This window comes from Fukomys damarensis, unplaced genomic scaffold, assembly GCF_012274545.1.
Source record: "Fukomys damarensis isolate Sample0158 unplaced genomic scaffold, DMR_v1.0_HiC HiC_scaffold_38, whole genome shotgun sequence".
In the NCBI taxonomy this organism is placed as follows: domain Eukaryota; kingdom Metazoa; phylum Chordata; class Mammalia; order Rodentia; family Bathyergidae; genus Fukomys; species Fukomys damarensis.
In genome coordinates this window covers 25,941,499-25,956,074 of record NW_022900950.1, presented here as the reverse complement: position 1 = coordinate 25,956,074, position 14,576 = coordinate 25,941,499, and the positions used below count along the sequence as shown (strand labels likewise).

At 42.0% G+C, this 14,576-nt stretch overlaps 1 protein-coding gene across 1 annotated transcript in view; it reads left to right on the top strand.

The window, feature by feature from the left end:
- The first annotated feature begins 11,435 nt into the window (after positions 1-11,435).
- Lats2 (large tumor suppressor kinase 2) overlaps positions 11,436-14,576 on the top strand; it is a 58,115-nt gene continuing 54,974 nt past the window's right edge. Inside the window, exon 1 of the mRNA XM_010607500.2 lies at positions 11,436-11,962. Coding sequence (XP_010605802.1) covers positions 11,624-11,962 — 339 coding nt within the window. The 5' untranslated portion in view covers positions 11,436-11,623. The remainder of the gene's footprint in view (positions 11,963-14,576) is intronic.

The following is a 14,576-nucleotide window of genomic DNA, read 5'->3' as shown; positions in this document are numbered from 1 at the left end:
CAGGAAGGCTGCGCTCACCTGCCGGGCTGCCCGTACCCCGGCAAGGCCCTCGGTGGAAAGAAACTTTTGCAAACATCTAGGCGAAAGAACTTGATTTGTAGATTTTGTTGACAGAAAGTTTAAACCAGTGTTTGCATTTTCACTCTTCTTACCTTTTCCGTGTCTAGGGTTCAGAAACCTGTTTAATCTTAACTAGCCAGCCAAGATTGGTTTTGCCAGACAAAAAATAAAATAAAAAATAAAAATTCATAGCCCAATGGCTCTCTTACAAGGTATTCAGGGAATATATACTTAAAGAAAACTGTGCCTACATCTATAAAGAAATTTAAATATACAGAAATTTAAATGCAAAGTCACAAACTGTGATCGTACAGGTGTTCTGCTTAACATTTTAATTTAGAAAATGAGATGCCTTCCCTGGGTCATGGAAAAACTAACGTGTGGCTGTTTATTAGGGAATTTGTACTAAATTGACCTTGCTCCATATTTTTAGTTTAAATCTGAGTGGTGATCGCCGTTTTTGAGTGCTAAATCAAGGGACTAAGCTTTTCTTTAGCAACTGGTTAATACGTAGTAACAAAAACCTTCCTAAATAAGAATGGAGGGTCTGTTGAGAAAGCCTGTTTCAAATTAACCATAATTAACAAGACATTATGGTATTCACCCTCATAAAATTTTCTCATTATCCGTGTATTAAAAAGCACTGTCGAATGAATCCACCAATGTTCTTTGCAACTAAATTGCTGAACATTGAATGCACTTCAAAATGTCAAGCAATTTAAAATAATATCTGAACAGAGGTTGTCAGCCAGGACTATGAAGGCAGATTACTAGAATCATAGGACTGCAGAACTGTAAGAGAACCTTCTAATCATCTAGTTTGAAAGTTTGATTAATGTAATCTACAGCTGTATTTCTTCCCTTAGCAAATCACAGCGTTGTGGGAGGGGCATTCTTTTGGTGGGCGGGAAATGCTTTTACAATAAGATGCCTTGTTATTTTAAGTGCTGTGTTGTCTCTAGCCACCCCTCCACTCCTAAAACCCACAGGTGGGGTTGGGTTAGGGGATGAAGCTTATAAATTCATCCTAAACAAACGAAAAGGATTTGGGAAGCTTTGGGGGTGAAGTGGAAGGTGTTCTGTTTTGTTGTTTTTGTTTAATTTTTATTAGTACATGTTTGCAGTACGTAATGTTTACATTCATTGTAGGGAATCGTGCACTTACATAGTACATCGCAATTCTTTTTTTTCCCCCTTCCTTCCACCTGCCTGGCGTTGTTTTGTATTGTAAAAAAAAGCAAATCAACTCAGCTTTTGAAAAGCTGCTTTTATATTTATGTAATATTAAACTTCTAAACTATATTTCTTACTCATGGTTTAAGGTAGTAAGTTTGAAGAAATACAGAAAATAAGTTTAATCCATTTACATAGTTTTGACTAATCTGTGCTAAAAAGGGGTAAAATTTCCCAATCCTCAGAATGAAGGGGTCAGGCACGATTGAGCCTCTAACTGGGAGTCTTGTTCCTTTGAAAAGAGCCTGCTGCTTGTATTTTTCTCTGGACAGACTGGGCCTCCAAATCGTGCCGGAGGTGATGTGGCTTTGTATGAGGGGCTTCTGGGTTAGAAGGCAGTGCTGCTTGGCTACTAAGCGAGTCACTGGGTGTTAGTAGTCACAGTACGTTTAAGGCTAATGTCATTTGATTTGTTGTTTCATACTGAACGTATTAATAAAGTGATGTTGGAAATAAAGATAATTGGTGGTGATGCTAAAATTAGGGTGGAAATTTGGCATTGCTTAATGTTTGCCATTCATTCTGCAAAGACTATGTTGGTTACTGTCTAGACCATGTCAATTTAATTGTAATGAATGGTTTTTTAAAAAGTTAATTAGCAAATGCTTTTTGTTTGTGTACCAATATTAGGATTTTTCCTGGAGGAAGGAAAAAAAATTCATATTTTGTAGTTAGCAGTGGTTTGTATTTAACAAGTATGTGATACAGATCCTTTGGACCCTGAATCAGGATGGTAAAGATTTTAAAGAATGCAGGTTGGATTTTACATGGAGCTGTTTATAATAACTGAGCCTGTCAACCTTCAGGCAGTTATCTAGGGCAGGAATGCTAAGGCCAAGCGTGTCCATTACTAATTAACTTCATTTTAGCTCCTCAGTTTACTCCTGTTTTTTAATTAAATGTCCCCAGCCAGCACCTGTCCCCTCCCTAATGTTGTTTGACTGTTCCTCTTTCTATGTTTGAACCTTTTCACAGGAAGTTCCAGACTCCAAGAATAGCTTCACACTTCCTCCATCAAATCATAGCCCTTTAGCCTTTCCAGTTTTGGTGAAACAGTGCTTTCTCTAGAAGACTTTCTCCAAGTAATCTGAACACCTCCCTGAAGGATTGTGCTTTTCTGTTGAAATAGGCACATGTCCGTTATTCTGTCTGATATAGTCACAGTATCTCTGACCTCTGTCCATAGCAATAATTCTCAGGGGGCATGGTGCTCCAACTCCCTAGCTGGGTTGGATCCAGAACTTGGAGAGGTAGGTGCCAAGAAAGTAGGAACATGTCAAGGACCAGAAACCCCTGGACTGTAAGGCATTCATGCTGTTCAGCTGCCTACTGTCAGAAATGCCTCAAAGAACTAATAATAAAATTATCTACAACCTGGTCCTGTTCAACTCTTGAGTACAAATTTCTGTGGATCTGATAATTTTTGCCATTGAGATTTGAATAATATGTATCATGTAGGTAGCAAGTACAAAGTGTTTAATAGACAAAGGGGTGAACATGGTAAATGTAGTGGTGGTCTCTGCCCTCCTAGACTCTGAGCTTATTCAGACATGAGACACTGTCTTACCAGGGTGATACCTCTAAGATTCAGTACAGTGCTAAGCCCACTGAGGCCTTGTGATGATGCTGTTGATTGGACAGTGGAATTTCTTTTACAGAGTGTTTTCCTGAATCTCCAGAGAAATGGAGTCCTTTTTTTCCTCAAAGACCCTCATTATGAGGGGAGCCCTTGGCCTGTGGCTTCCTGGCCTGGACTGTGGTGGAATAATACCATCCAAGTGGTGGCTTATGATTCTGACATTTAGCATCTGGCTCGAGGCCTGACCCATCTGCCTGATTTAGTTTGAGCCTTGCTAGTTAATTATAGTAAGGATATGATTTAAATAATAACTGGAGTTTTAGGTCCAAGAAATACTGTTTTAAAAAATGCCAGCATGTGTCATTAGCACGGGTCCCATGAGACATGGGTTTGGTTGGTTCTGTGGTTGGTGCTTGATGTGTGTTTGGCAGCCCATGTGGGTTTATGAAGCACTAGGAGAAATTAGAATAAAAAATTTTGACCATCTGATAGCATTTTTCAGGATTGGCTTGAGACTTGGAATTGGGTTTGGTAGGACCAAATTAAAGGATTGCATAAACTATTGCTCTGGCGCTGTTTGTATAAGCCACCTATGCTAAGCATGGTACTCAGCTCCAGATTTAAGAAGGAAGTGCTTTTGTTTTGTGAGTTGTTATATAGTTTTTAAGTTTCAGTGTTTCTAAAAAGTATATTTAGTCAATTGGTGATGCCAAAGAAATTTTAAAAATTAGATTTACTTTACTTCATATCTCCATTTTTTAAAGTTCGCATCCCTGAGGTTCATATTTATAAAACTTGATGAAAGGATATCTGCCATATGTAAAATCTTATTAAACTGGCATAGGAGTATGTTAGAGTAGCTCATCTCTAGCTCATTTTTATTTGACCTATGAATGTGTTCATGAGAAATTATTTTAGAAGTTCATAATTTGGCCATGAAATCAACTGTCTTCAAATGAAGCTTAAAGGAAAAGCTCTGGGCTGAGAAAATACTTCCACTGTTTGTGAACCTGAAGGGAAGTTTCATTCTTTCCAGAGTATTCAGGTGAGAACACAGTTGGGTGGGGGTAATCTTCAACCCATAGATGTTGTGTTATGGGTTGTCTTAAAAAGACCTGTACCAAATTGGATATGCTTTGTGTCAGTGCTTCTGCAAGACTAAGATGGAAATCACAGTAAGGAGTGTTGCCTTTCCATCCATGAAGAAAACAAGAGAGTAGATTTTTTGGAGGTGTCAGAATTATCCTTTCTGCCTTTCTGTAGGTTTGACTTTTTTTTTATGTTTGACATTTTCTGATGACAGACTGTTGATGAGGGGGAAGAATAAAAGAAAACCCAAGACTGCTTGATTGTACTGCTGTTAAGGTCATAGCCCTCTGGCATTTCTTAGCTCATATGTAAGCACAAACACTAACAGAGGGCTGGTGCTGGTCTCCACTGCCTGGGATGGTCTTATGAGCAGAATGTTGGTGTGACAAGTGGGTGTTCTGAGGCCTCAGCCTTCCCTGGAGTGTTTGGGTATTGTGTGGTGGAGAGGGCTAGCAGGTTGGGAGCCTGTGGCACTGCCTTTGGAGTTTAGACCTCACTCTGGGTAGGGACTTTGCCCTATGTCCGTGCCCTGTGTCTGGGGTTGGCCTTTCATTTGTGTAGCTGTGTTTAGAAAGAGAGCCAGTATCCAAACACTAGGTAACTAGATATGCATAGTTAGATGATTTTTACCCTTTAAAAACTTGAGGTAAAACATATACACTATTGTAACCACTCATAAATATTGTCCAGTTATGTTATGTCATCACTGCAGACTACTCCTAAAACTTTTTCATCAACCCATTAAATAATAACTGTGTTCCTTGAACTCCTGGTAAGTAGAATCATACAATTTTTGGCATTTTGTGATTGGTTGCACTTAGCATTGGCCCTCAGGGTCCTTCTGTGTTGTGGCCTGTGACAAGATGTCTTTTTTATGGCTGAGTAATTATCGTAGAGTCACCTGCCCTGCTAAAGCCACTCAGTACATGTGTCATGCACAAATTCTTCAGGGCCCACCTGATCCCTCTGCTCCTTAGCAGAGCTAAGCCTGTTCCTCAGAGGGCCTGCCTGTCTCCTGCCAGCAATTGGATTCCCTTTCCAGGTCCCTCAGCCTGGCTGTGAGTGCTGGGATGTGACTCTGGGTATCCAGGCAGGTCTGTGCTGTGAGTGGGCTAGCACTGCAGCACACAGCCCTCTGGAAAGCTCCCCATGGCAAAGTTGTGGGTGTTGTCCAGTAATACGCACATAGTCACATGAGGGAACAGTACCTTACCTCATCGCATTAGGCATTGCATCGGCTCTGCCAGTAGCTAAGCTGGATGTATTAGACACGGGGAAGCAAGATCTTGGTGCAGCCTGTGAGGTCTCCTGCCCTGACAACCTTAATGGCAGTGGCACCCCAAGGCATAGCTGAGAGTCCACTAAGTAGGAAGGACAAGATGCAGGCAATGGAATGGACCATGCAGTGAGTGATGATCATTGCTGGGCACCACAGGTGCACCTAAGCAAATGTGGTATGTGAAATAAGGGAACAAAAAGCACTGCCCACATCATTCCATAGGTACAAGGTGCAATAGCTGGTCAGGCTAGCTTAGAGTTGGAAGTCATGAAGGTGATTCCCTGAGCTGCCTGTGGGAGCTTGGGGCTTGGGTTGCAGGGATGGTGTTTACAAGAGTACTGTCTCGGTGAGCATGTATCAGCCTTAAGGTTGTGTGCTTTAAATGTGTATGTTAAATAAGAGGATTACCACCCAACGCCTTATTGTCCTTCTTCCAGTACCTACCCTTTTTAGGGAAAATTCTAGAGAGAGCTTTTAAGGCTGAGAACCCAGCAGGGCACCCACCCTTCAGCTGGCTCCTGAATCTCCTCCATCTGCTGATGTGATTGGGCAGCGGATCTGCCTGTCCTCTTGTCCTGGCTCTTGTTCTTCACCCTGGACTGTCACCCTGCTGTAGCTCTTGTCCTTTCAGAGTTGAGTGGGAAGTGGCTTGTCCTTCTTTGCAGTCTGCTAATGTCACTTGGTGGAGAGTGAAGCAGGTGTGGCTCCTTTAAGAATACCCGCTGAGTGAGCAGAGCCTCCCTGAGACTGCATAAGCCTTTATCTCTAGACCTCTGGTGTTGGTGACACGGGTTCCTGGAGCCCCACGACTTTCTGGGGTTGCTGCTATACACTCCAGAATCTGCCTGGAGTGGTGACTTATCCCTGCCCAGTCACCCTCCCCTCAGCTTCCAGACTCAACTCTGCAGGGCAGTTCCAGCCAGGCCTCTCCTCAGCTGACCTTGGATGGTGGTGCCCCCCTCTGTATTGAGTCCATATCTGGACAGCCTTGAATCCCCTTCCACTTGTAGCCCCTGCACCCCATACTCTGTGGCCACCCCCTAGAAAGCCCACACCTGGTACACCTGAGCTTGGTTCCTGGAGCCTGCAGGCAGCACATTCCTCTATTCTTTGCTCTGCTACCCTCCATATGGGATTCTATTCTTCCCATTGCTTACACTCAAGTTATCTCTCCTGTAAAGCCATTAATGACTTTGTCCTATTCTCTCATCCCTTACAGGAGTTCCCCCTTCATTGGAGCATTTTCTAGCAAAGCTGTTTAATTGCCTGCCTTATTTTCAGCTCTCATTTGACAGCAGACATGTTGGAGAGATTTTTTTCTTCCTCCTATCAGTGCCTGGGGCTTAGAAGGTATTTGATAAAAGATTGTAAGGTGGAGGGGAGTTGCAGCTGGGTGGATTAGTGGGCAAGGGATGAATACATTCTGACCTAGCTAGATGACTCCCTCCCTGCCCCTCCCTCAGGGCAGGCCACTTCCTTGCTGTGTTGTTTGTTGTGAAGGTGTTGTGGATTGTGTCTTCTTTGTTTTAGTTTTCAAGGAAGGAAGGAAAATTAAATGTTGGAAACCAGGTGTTTTGCACAAATTCCTACCAGGAAAGAAATAACTCTTGTGCTTTTTCCCAGACATCCGAGTCACTTCTCTGATCCTCCATACGTGCTTGGCAGGCTCCGTCCATTTTGTTGGAATGTGAACTTATGGTTTTAGAAAGTTAGGTCTTTCAAAACAGATGCTCAGACCACAAAGTCACTGGAAATGAGCATGGTTGCAATATGCCCCATTTTACACCAATTAAGCAGAGTGCCAGGCTCTGCACTCTGGCCAACGTGGGGCCTAGGGGACTATCTGCTGTCCCGGGGTCTCAGCCCATCAGCTCTATAGCTTTACATAATCATTCCAGTAACTTTTAAATATTAGAAATCATGTATTAAACTAGAGATTTCATGTTGAATAAGTCAGGTTCTTACCTTCTGCATGAAATCTTTTCACAGTTACTCTGAGAAAGTACATAGTTAAAACCTTGAAGACTGTCCCCATCTAAGAAAGTAGTAGTAATTATCATGTCATTTCTGAGTGTTATCTTTTGTTTATGACCGTGTAATAGATTCAGATAAGTTAATTTATGCCTGGCAAGTAGTAAGTACTGGATAAACCTGGATAAACATTAGCTCCCCCTTACAGGGCCTTATTTTAGTTATAAAGGCCCTTACTGACATTCAAGCTCCAGATCGACCCCTCAAGCCCCCGCCACTGAACTCTGGTCCTTGTACTTGCAAGGCAGGCATGGTACCTCTGAGCTAAATCCTGGGCCCACTGCCTCTCCCTTCTTGAAAGATGCTGTTTTTTTTAAAAAAATTTGATTTTATTTATACAATTTTTTTTGGGGGGGTACCGGGGATTGAACTCAGGTCCTTGTACTTGCAAGGCAGGCCACCGAACCACTGAGCTAAATCCCCGGCCCTATTTGTACAATTTAAATATACATACCAATCACATTCATCAAAGAATTTGTGCTTGTGCATGATATACCTTGATTCCTCTTTTTCTCCCAATCCCCTCCTCTTCCTTCAATGACCCCTTATTTACAAAAGCTTTGTTTCCATTTTTTCCCTTTTCCCTTCATTTCCCCTCCCCGCTTCAGTCTCCTTTTCCTCTTGTACAGTTTCTTCTATTTCATATTATCTGTTTCACATCTTTGTCCTTATTTACCCTTTCAATTTGTCACACCAGAGAAATAATGCAGCGTTTACATGTTTGTCTGATTTATTTCACTTAAGATTATACTCTCAAATTGTATCCATTTAGCTATAATGTCTCAAATTTATTTTTCTTTATGGCCGAGTAATACTCCATTGTATAGAAATAACCACATCTTTTTTAATCCATTCTTCTGTGGATGGGCATTTGGGTTGTTTCCAAGATTTAACTATTACAAAGTGTGCTGCTATAACCATGGGTATGCATATGTCATTGTGGTATGATGTTTTTAATTCTTTTTGGTAGATACCCAGCAGGAAAATAGCTGGGTCAAATGGGACCTCTAATCCTAATTTTCTGAGGAATCTCCATATTGATTTCCATAGTGGTTGCACCAGTCTACACTACCAACAGTGTAGCAGGATTCCTTTTTTTCCTACATCCTTGCTAGCATTTGTTGTTGGTTGATTTCTTGATATTAGCCATTCTTTAAGATGCTGCTTTTAGGGCCAGGGATTTAGTTCAGTGGTGCCACTGCCTACCTCGTAGGCGCAAGGTCTCAAGTTTGATCCCCAGTACCCCCCAAAAAGAACTAAGATGCTGTTTTTAAAAAACACATTTTCTTTGTTCATTAAAACTCAAATTAAACGTGGTGTGGTAGCGTACCTGTGACCACAGTATTCTGGGAGGCTGAGGAAGGAGGATTTCAAGTTCAAGCCCAGCTTGAGAAATTTAGAGACTCAATGAGACGCCATTCCAAAGTAAAATATAGCTTTAAAAAAGGGCAGGGATGTAGCTTATTTTGGAGGGCCTGGATTTAGTCCCCCGTACCACACAAAAAAGGGGGGGGGGATTAAAGTAATTATCCCCCACATCTGCTTATTGGGTTCTGTAGAATGAGAGACAGTGGTAGGTGAGGGCAAAAGAAACGAAGGGAAAGTTGTCACCCATGAGGCCTTGGTATGTTCTAGGGCATTTTTGCCACTTGTGGGCATCCCTGCATGTTGGCATGACTAGTTATGTGAGAAACCACAGTGACGGGTACGAGGGTTTCATTGTTTCAAGATACTTCTCAGTTTACATTGGGGCTTACCTGTTATACCGGTCATAGGTTGGAGAGATTGTAGTGGGAGATGCACTTACTTCCCCATCCAGCTGCAGCTTCTAGTTCAGCAGCCTGCTTTCCCCTTGTGATTTTGGGGCTGACAGGGACTGTATCGCTACTGCTGCTCCTGCCAACAGACTGGCATATTGCTCCCCTGGGGAAAGAGTCTATTGTGAATTGTGGTTTCCATTCAATGCCTGTCTCTTTTGTATGTCCTAACATTGCAGAGTTACAAGCCAAACCCTCCTAAGTGGAGGCCACAGGTGCTGCAGGCAAGGCTGTTCACATCTCAGTGCTCAGCAGACTGCTTTAGTGTGGTGTCTGTTTTGTACACAGCCCAGAGTGCTGGATGAGGCAGGAGAGGACACCTGGTGACAGTCACCTGACCAGCAGCTGGCTGCTAAGAGCAGTGTCAGGTTGGGCTGCGTTTTGCCTTGTGAATGAAATAACAACAGAATACTCAAGTGAAGTAGTAGGTCTTCCACTACTTCACTGTGGGGTAAGTCCTAATTCAATGTGGAAGAGCGCTTCAGACTTCTCACTCTGTACAAGGGAGCTCATTTCCATGCTAGTCAAAGGTGTTCTACACTAATCACTTGTATAAGACAGCCACTTGCTGTTGATGTGGCCACAGTGCACTCTTGAGAAAGAAATTGCCTGTGTGCTTTTAACCAGTCCCCTTCCACGTAGTTATTGATTTCTTCTTTTCATTTACTTACTTATTTGGAATCAATTTCTATAAAAAAAGACGCAGTATTTTTATTTAGCTACTCAGGTCAAAATACTAAATAGCCACCCTATAAAAATGTAGGAAAAATTTACCTTCAATCTCATAATGTATGTTTGGAAAGTACTTTGATACAGGTCACCCTTAATGCAAGACAAGTTCTGTCATGTCTTTCAGGAAATTGGAAGAGCTTTTTGAGGCAAATTTCTAAAGATAAGAAGGTATCATAGCCAGCAGGCGGTGGAGAGGTTGGTAGAACCTGAGATGAGGGACAATAGTATGGACCACAAGTTGATTAGCTGTTAGGGACAAGCTAGAAATGTAGAAAATTTAACCCTAAATACTAAAGTCATGGATTTCAAAATAAATATGTCTGTCTGTCTGTATGTATTGGTAGGACAGAATGATCCATTTAATTGAAAAAACTGAAGGGCCCTATTCTGCATCCCTTTGTGAGGCAGCTAAAGAGACCAGACCCCTACATCACTTAGTAGCCACTTGGGGTGCTCTTCACAGGCAGCACACAGATAGTTCCTAGCATCCCAACAAAAGCAATGCCCAGGGCTGTTGCAGCCACCAGCAGCACATTTTTTCTCAGCCAGGTCCAGATCATCTCCATGCAGCCCCTGGTGTGGATAGCATGCACACTAAAGTCAGTTCCACAGCTCTCAGTGACACAGACACAGCAGGAGTCAGGAAAGAACTTGGCTCTCTACTATGCTAGGGATGTTCTCCCAAATTCGTGTAGTTAGCATCCCACAAGCACTCACATTTTATCTTCAGCTTATTCAGAAATGCAGCTCTGTCATGGTTTTGTTTTTTTGTTCTGTTTTTTTGTAATTATGCACCTGCTGCTGCAAGTCCTTATTAAACTCTATCACCTTGCCTCTAAAAAATACCATCAGCAGTGGCTACAACCACCTGCCCTAGCATGACAAGAGACAGGAAGATAGATGGCAGAGGTGATAATGTGAAGTAGTTCTCCTTGCAGGCCCCACAGCAGCCCAAGAGGCCACCAGGAAGGGGATGTGCCCACTGCAATGGTGATCACAGGCAGCAAAGTGCCAGGAGCAGCCCTGTGGGTCCTGGTCCCACTGAGGACATAGGCTTGACCACCGTACACCTTGACCAGTCCCACTGCATAGCTGCCAAATGCTGGCCGAACAAACAGCAAGAACTTGACACATTTCATTCTTCCCTTCTCCCCCATGGCTGCTGGGCCCTACCCACAGAATAAGTTTGCTGACTCCTATAGCAGAAAAAGAATTTTCAGGTCTTGGCAGTCAAGAGGCATGGAAAACATTTGCTTTGAAAGAAGAAAACACACAGAAAGGAGTGAGGGCCTTCAAAGAATAAGACACCATAATGGAAATATTTTAAATAAGCTATCAATTGTTCAAGCTGTTATTCTTGACCTGACTTTCTATATATATTTATGGAGATTTACTTCATTGTAGAGTACATGTTACAGGAAACATCTTGGGACAAATGTCATGTGCTCTGACCAGAACTGAACAGTGTATTTTTCACTTCTAGAAGATAATTTGAGTTTTTTTCTTTCCAGGTGGAATTTTCTCAGATCAGTGTCCATTTCTGAAAAGTAGCATTAACATTGTGTGAAAACCACAAATGAACATTTTTCTCCCATTTATTTTCTCTTTCAGAGTGATGGTGTTCAAAATGAAGATGCTGGAAAATTTTAGTTCTTCATAGGAACTACAAAAATTGAAGGAAAAACATTTTCAAAAGGAGATTGTTGTGAAAATATGTTTACAACTAACTGATACTATACAGCTTTTTAAAAAATAATAAAATACTTTGAGAAGAATTTATGGTAAAAGGAAACTGGACTAACAATGAGGCCAAAGACTTTTCCTGCCACAACTTACTCTGGAAATAGCCGGCAGCGCCTACAGGAGATCCGTGAGGGGCTAAAGCAGCCCTCCAAGTCTTCAGTTCAGGGGCTGCCTGTGGGACCAAACAGTGAGGTTTCCCTGGATGCCAAAGTCCTGGGGAGCAAGGATGCCGCCAGGCAGCAGCAGATGAGAGCCACCCCAAAGTTTGGACCTTATCAGAAAGCACTCAGAGAAATCAGATATTCCTTGTTGCCATTTGCCAATGAATCAGGCACTTCTGCAGTTGCTGAAGTAAACAGGCAAATGCTACAGGAGTTGGTGAATGCAGGATGTGACCAGGTGGGTACAGACTTCCTCTGGCTTCTGCAGGGACAATTACTGTAGGTAGCCTGTGGGGAGTGTAGCAGGTCAGCCAAAACCCTTTGGCCGTACTCAAAAGCTTTGAATAGCTTGCTACTTACAGAAGTGTTTGTAGGTTAACCTAGGGGCTTTTTAATGCCTCATTAAACTCCCAAGAGTTTTGGGCTGCTTTTCCTTTTCATGCAGGACCCATAAGTGTCTGAAGTTGTGCCAGGTGCACTTTCTGTTCTCTCTCTGTCTCTGTCTCTGTGTTTGTCTTTCTTTGTCTCTCTGCAGGGGATGGAACCCAGGTTCTTGTGCGTATTAAGAATGCACGCTGCCATTGGGCTATACTCCTAACCCAGTTCAGAGAAAGCAGGGTGTGGGGGCACATGCCTATACAACTTCCAGGCCAGCTCCAACAACTTCGTGAGACTCTATCTCAAAATAAAAGAATATTGGGGTGTAGCTCAGTGCAAAGGCCCTGGGTTCAGTTGCTAGTATAGTACCTCCAAAAAGTAAAGAAAAACTAGAAAAGACTGAGAAATCATCAAAATGTGATGGTATACTCTAGAGTTAATACCAGTCATACATAAATACATAACTTCAGGCTATACTTTTGTGATCTCTTAGTATGCACACCTGAATAAAACCCATGTTTGAAAGGTGGAACTGTTGCCCAAAAGGTGTAAAAGTAGTTGGTAAGATGTAAATAGCAATATTGTCATTATTCTATGAAAGGGATTAGGAAAGCCAGTGCTTTATTTTCATCTGTCATCTTACAAACCATAGTTGTGTGAAATGGAAATAAGCAGAGTATTTTTGCTGACTTGGCAAAGGAGATTTCATAATCAAATCACACCAAGATGGCTTGAGCACTTTTGGTAAAAATAACCTAATTACCTGCCCCTGGCATCACAGTCATAGAGAAAAGGTAAAAATGTCATCTCACCATCTGGTGTTTCCAAAGACAATCTCATTTTTCTAGTAGTTTATTACCATAGAATTGAACAAGAGAATTAGCTGGGCATGGTGGCGCACACCTATGATCCCATCACGTGGGTGGCTGAGGCAGGAGGATCGATGGGGAGTTTGAAACTAGCCTGGGCTGCATAGTTCAAGGGCAGCCTGAACTACATAGTGAGACCTTGTCTTAAAATGAGAACGAACTGATGCTTCTCGGATGATATGTCTGTGAGACAGACCCCGGTGTTTTGTAGAGCCTTCCTGACACTTGGGGAAATGCCGGGATTAACTTGTGTCTAGCAAGCATTGTTCTGTAAAGCCTCCTTTGTAAAGCACAGGATTGTGAACAATGTCATGTGGAGTGTTTCAGCAGTGGAAACTGACAAGAAAGGCACAACCTTGCTCATTGTGGAAGTATGAAATTATATAGGATGCCAAGTGCTATCCCCAGACAGAATAGAATGTTTTTGAAAGTGGAGAGGGAGTAATCCTGAGGAAACCCCAGAGGAAGATTGTAGAGGGGATTTTAGGCCAACTGCAAAGCTTAAAATCTGTAAATCTGTTGCAAACAAAAGATGCAATCAGCCCTGGTGTTCTTTGCAATTGTTTTACAGCTGTGAGAAAAAGAAACAAGTCAAGCAAATAATCCACAGTACAGGTGGGATCTTATTAGGGTGAAATCCATTAGCGGTAATTACAGTGCGAGAAAAATGAAGCTAGTGCTGTTTCTAAAACCGTAAAATACTAGTACAGGAACATTAAGGATCATGATACCAATGAAGTTCCATCAACATTTAATTATGTTATCAGAGCTCTATTTACCATATTTAATGCTCACCAAATAATGCAGTTATTTGGTGTTATACTTTATAACGTAAAGCAGCTGTGTCCCCCTCCTTGCCCTCCAGCTCAGAGAGACTGCACTTGCTTTCAGATACTTTCGGTAGGAAAGTCATTATGTGAACCTGCTTAATATGAGGAAAAGATGAGCATTGCTTCAGGACTTGTGCATGTCTGTTGGATAAAGCAGATCATTAGAATTCCAGTATAATAGGTAAAGAGAATTCCCATTGTTGCAGCTTTCCCCCTTGGTCGCCTATTTCAGATGCAGTTTTGTTCTCCTGTATTTTGAGTTTAAGTGCTATCTTTAAACCCCAGTATTCATCAGAGTGGCTGTGATTGTGCTGTTTTCTCAAATCTTAGGGTACCAAATTGTGGCACATGCTTTCATGAGCAATCTCTTATTGCATGTGCACACACATATACATGTTGCCATTTTATGTGGACTAAAATTTATTGATAATATTTACTTGAGTGTTTGTACATGATTGTTTGGTAGTAGGGATTGACAATAGCCTTCATCTTGAGCTGTTGCATCCTAGTCCTACCTTTTTTTTTTGTAAAGGCAGGGTCTTGCCAAATTGTTTAAGCTAGGTTTGAATTTTCAGTGTCCTACCTCAGCCTCTCAGAGTGCTGTAATTATAGGCATGCGCCACCAGGCCTAACTTTAACTTTTTATTATAGTAAAATTTACATTTAAAAAGTGCACAATTCGTGAGCTTAAAAGCCTGGTGAATTTTTACATATTAAGTACACCCGTATAATTAACATGGATGGGTATATTTCTAATTAAAACATCTGAACTGAC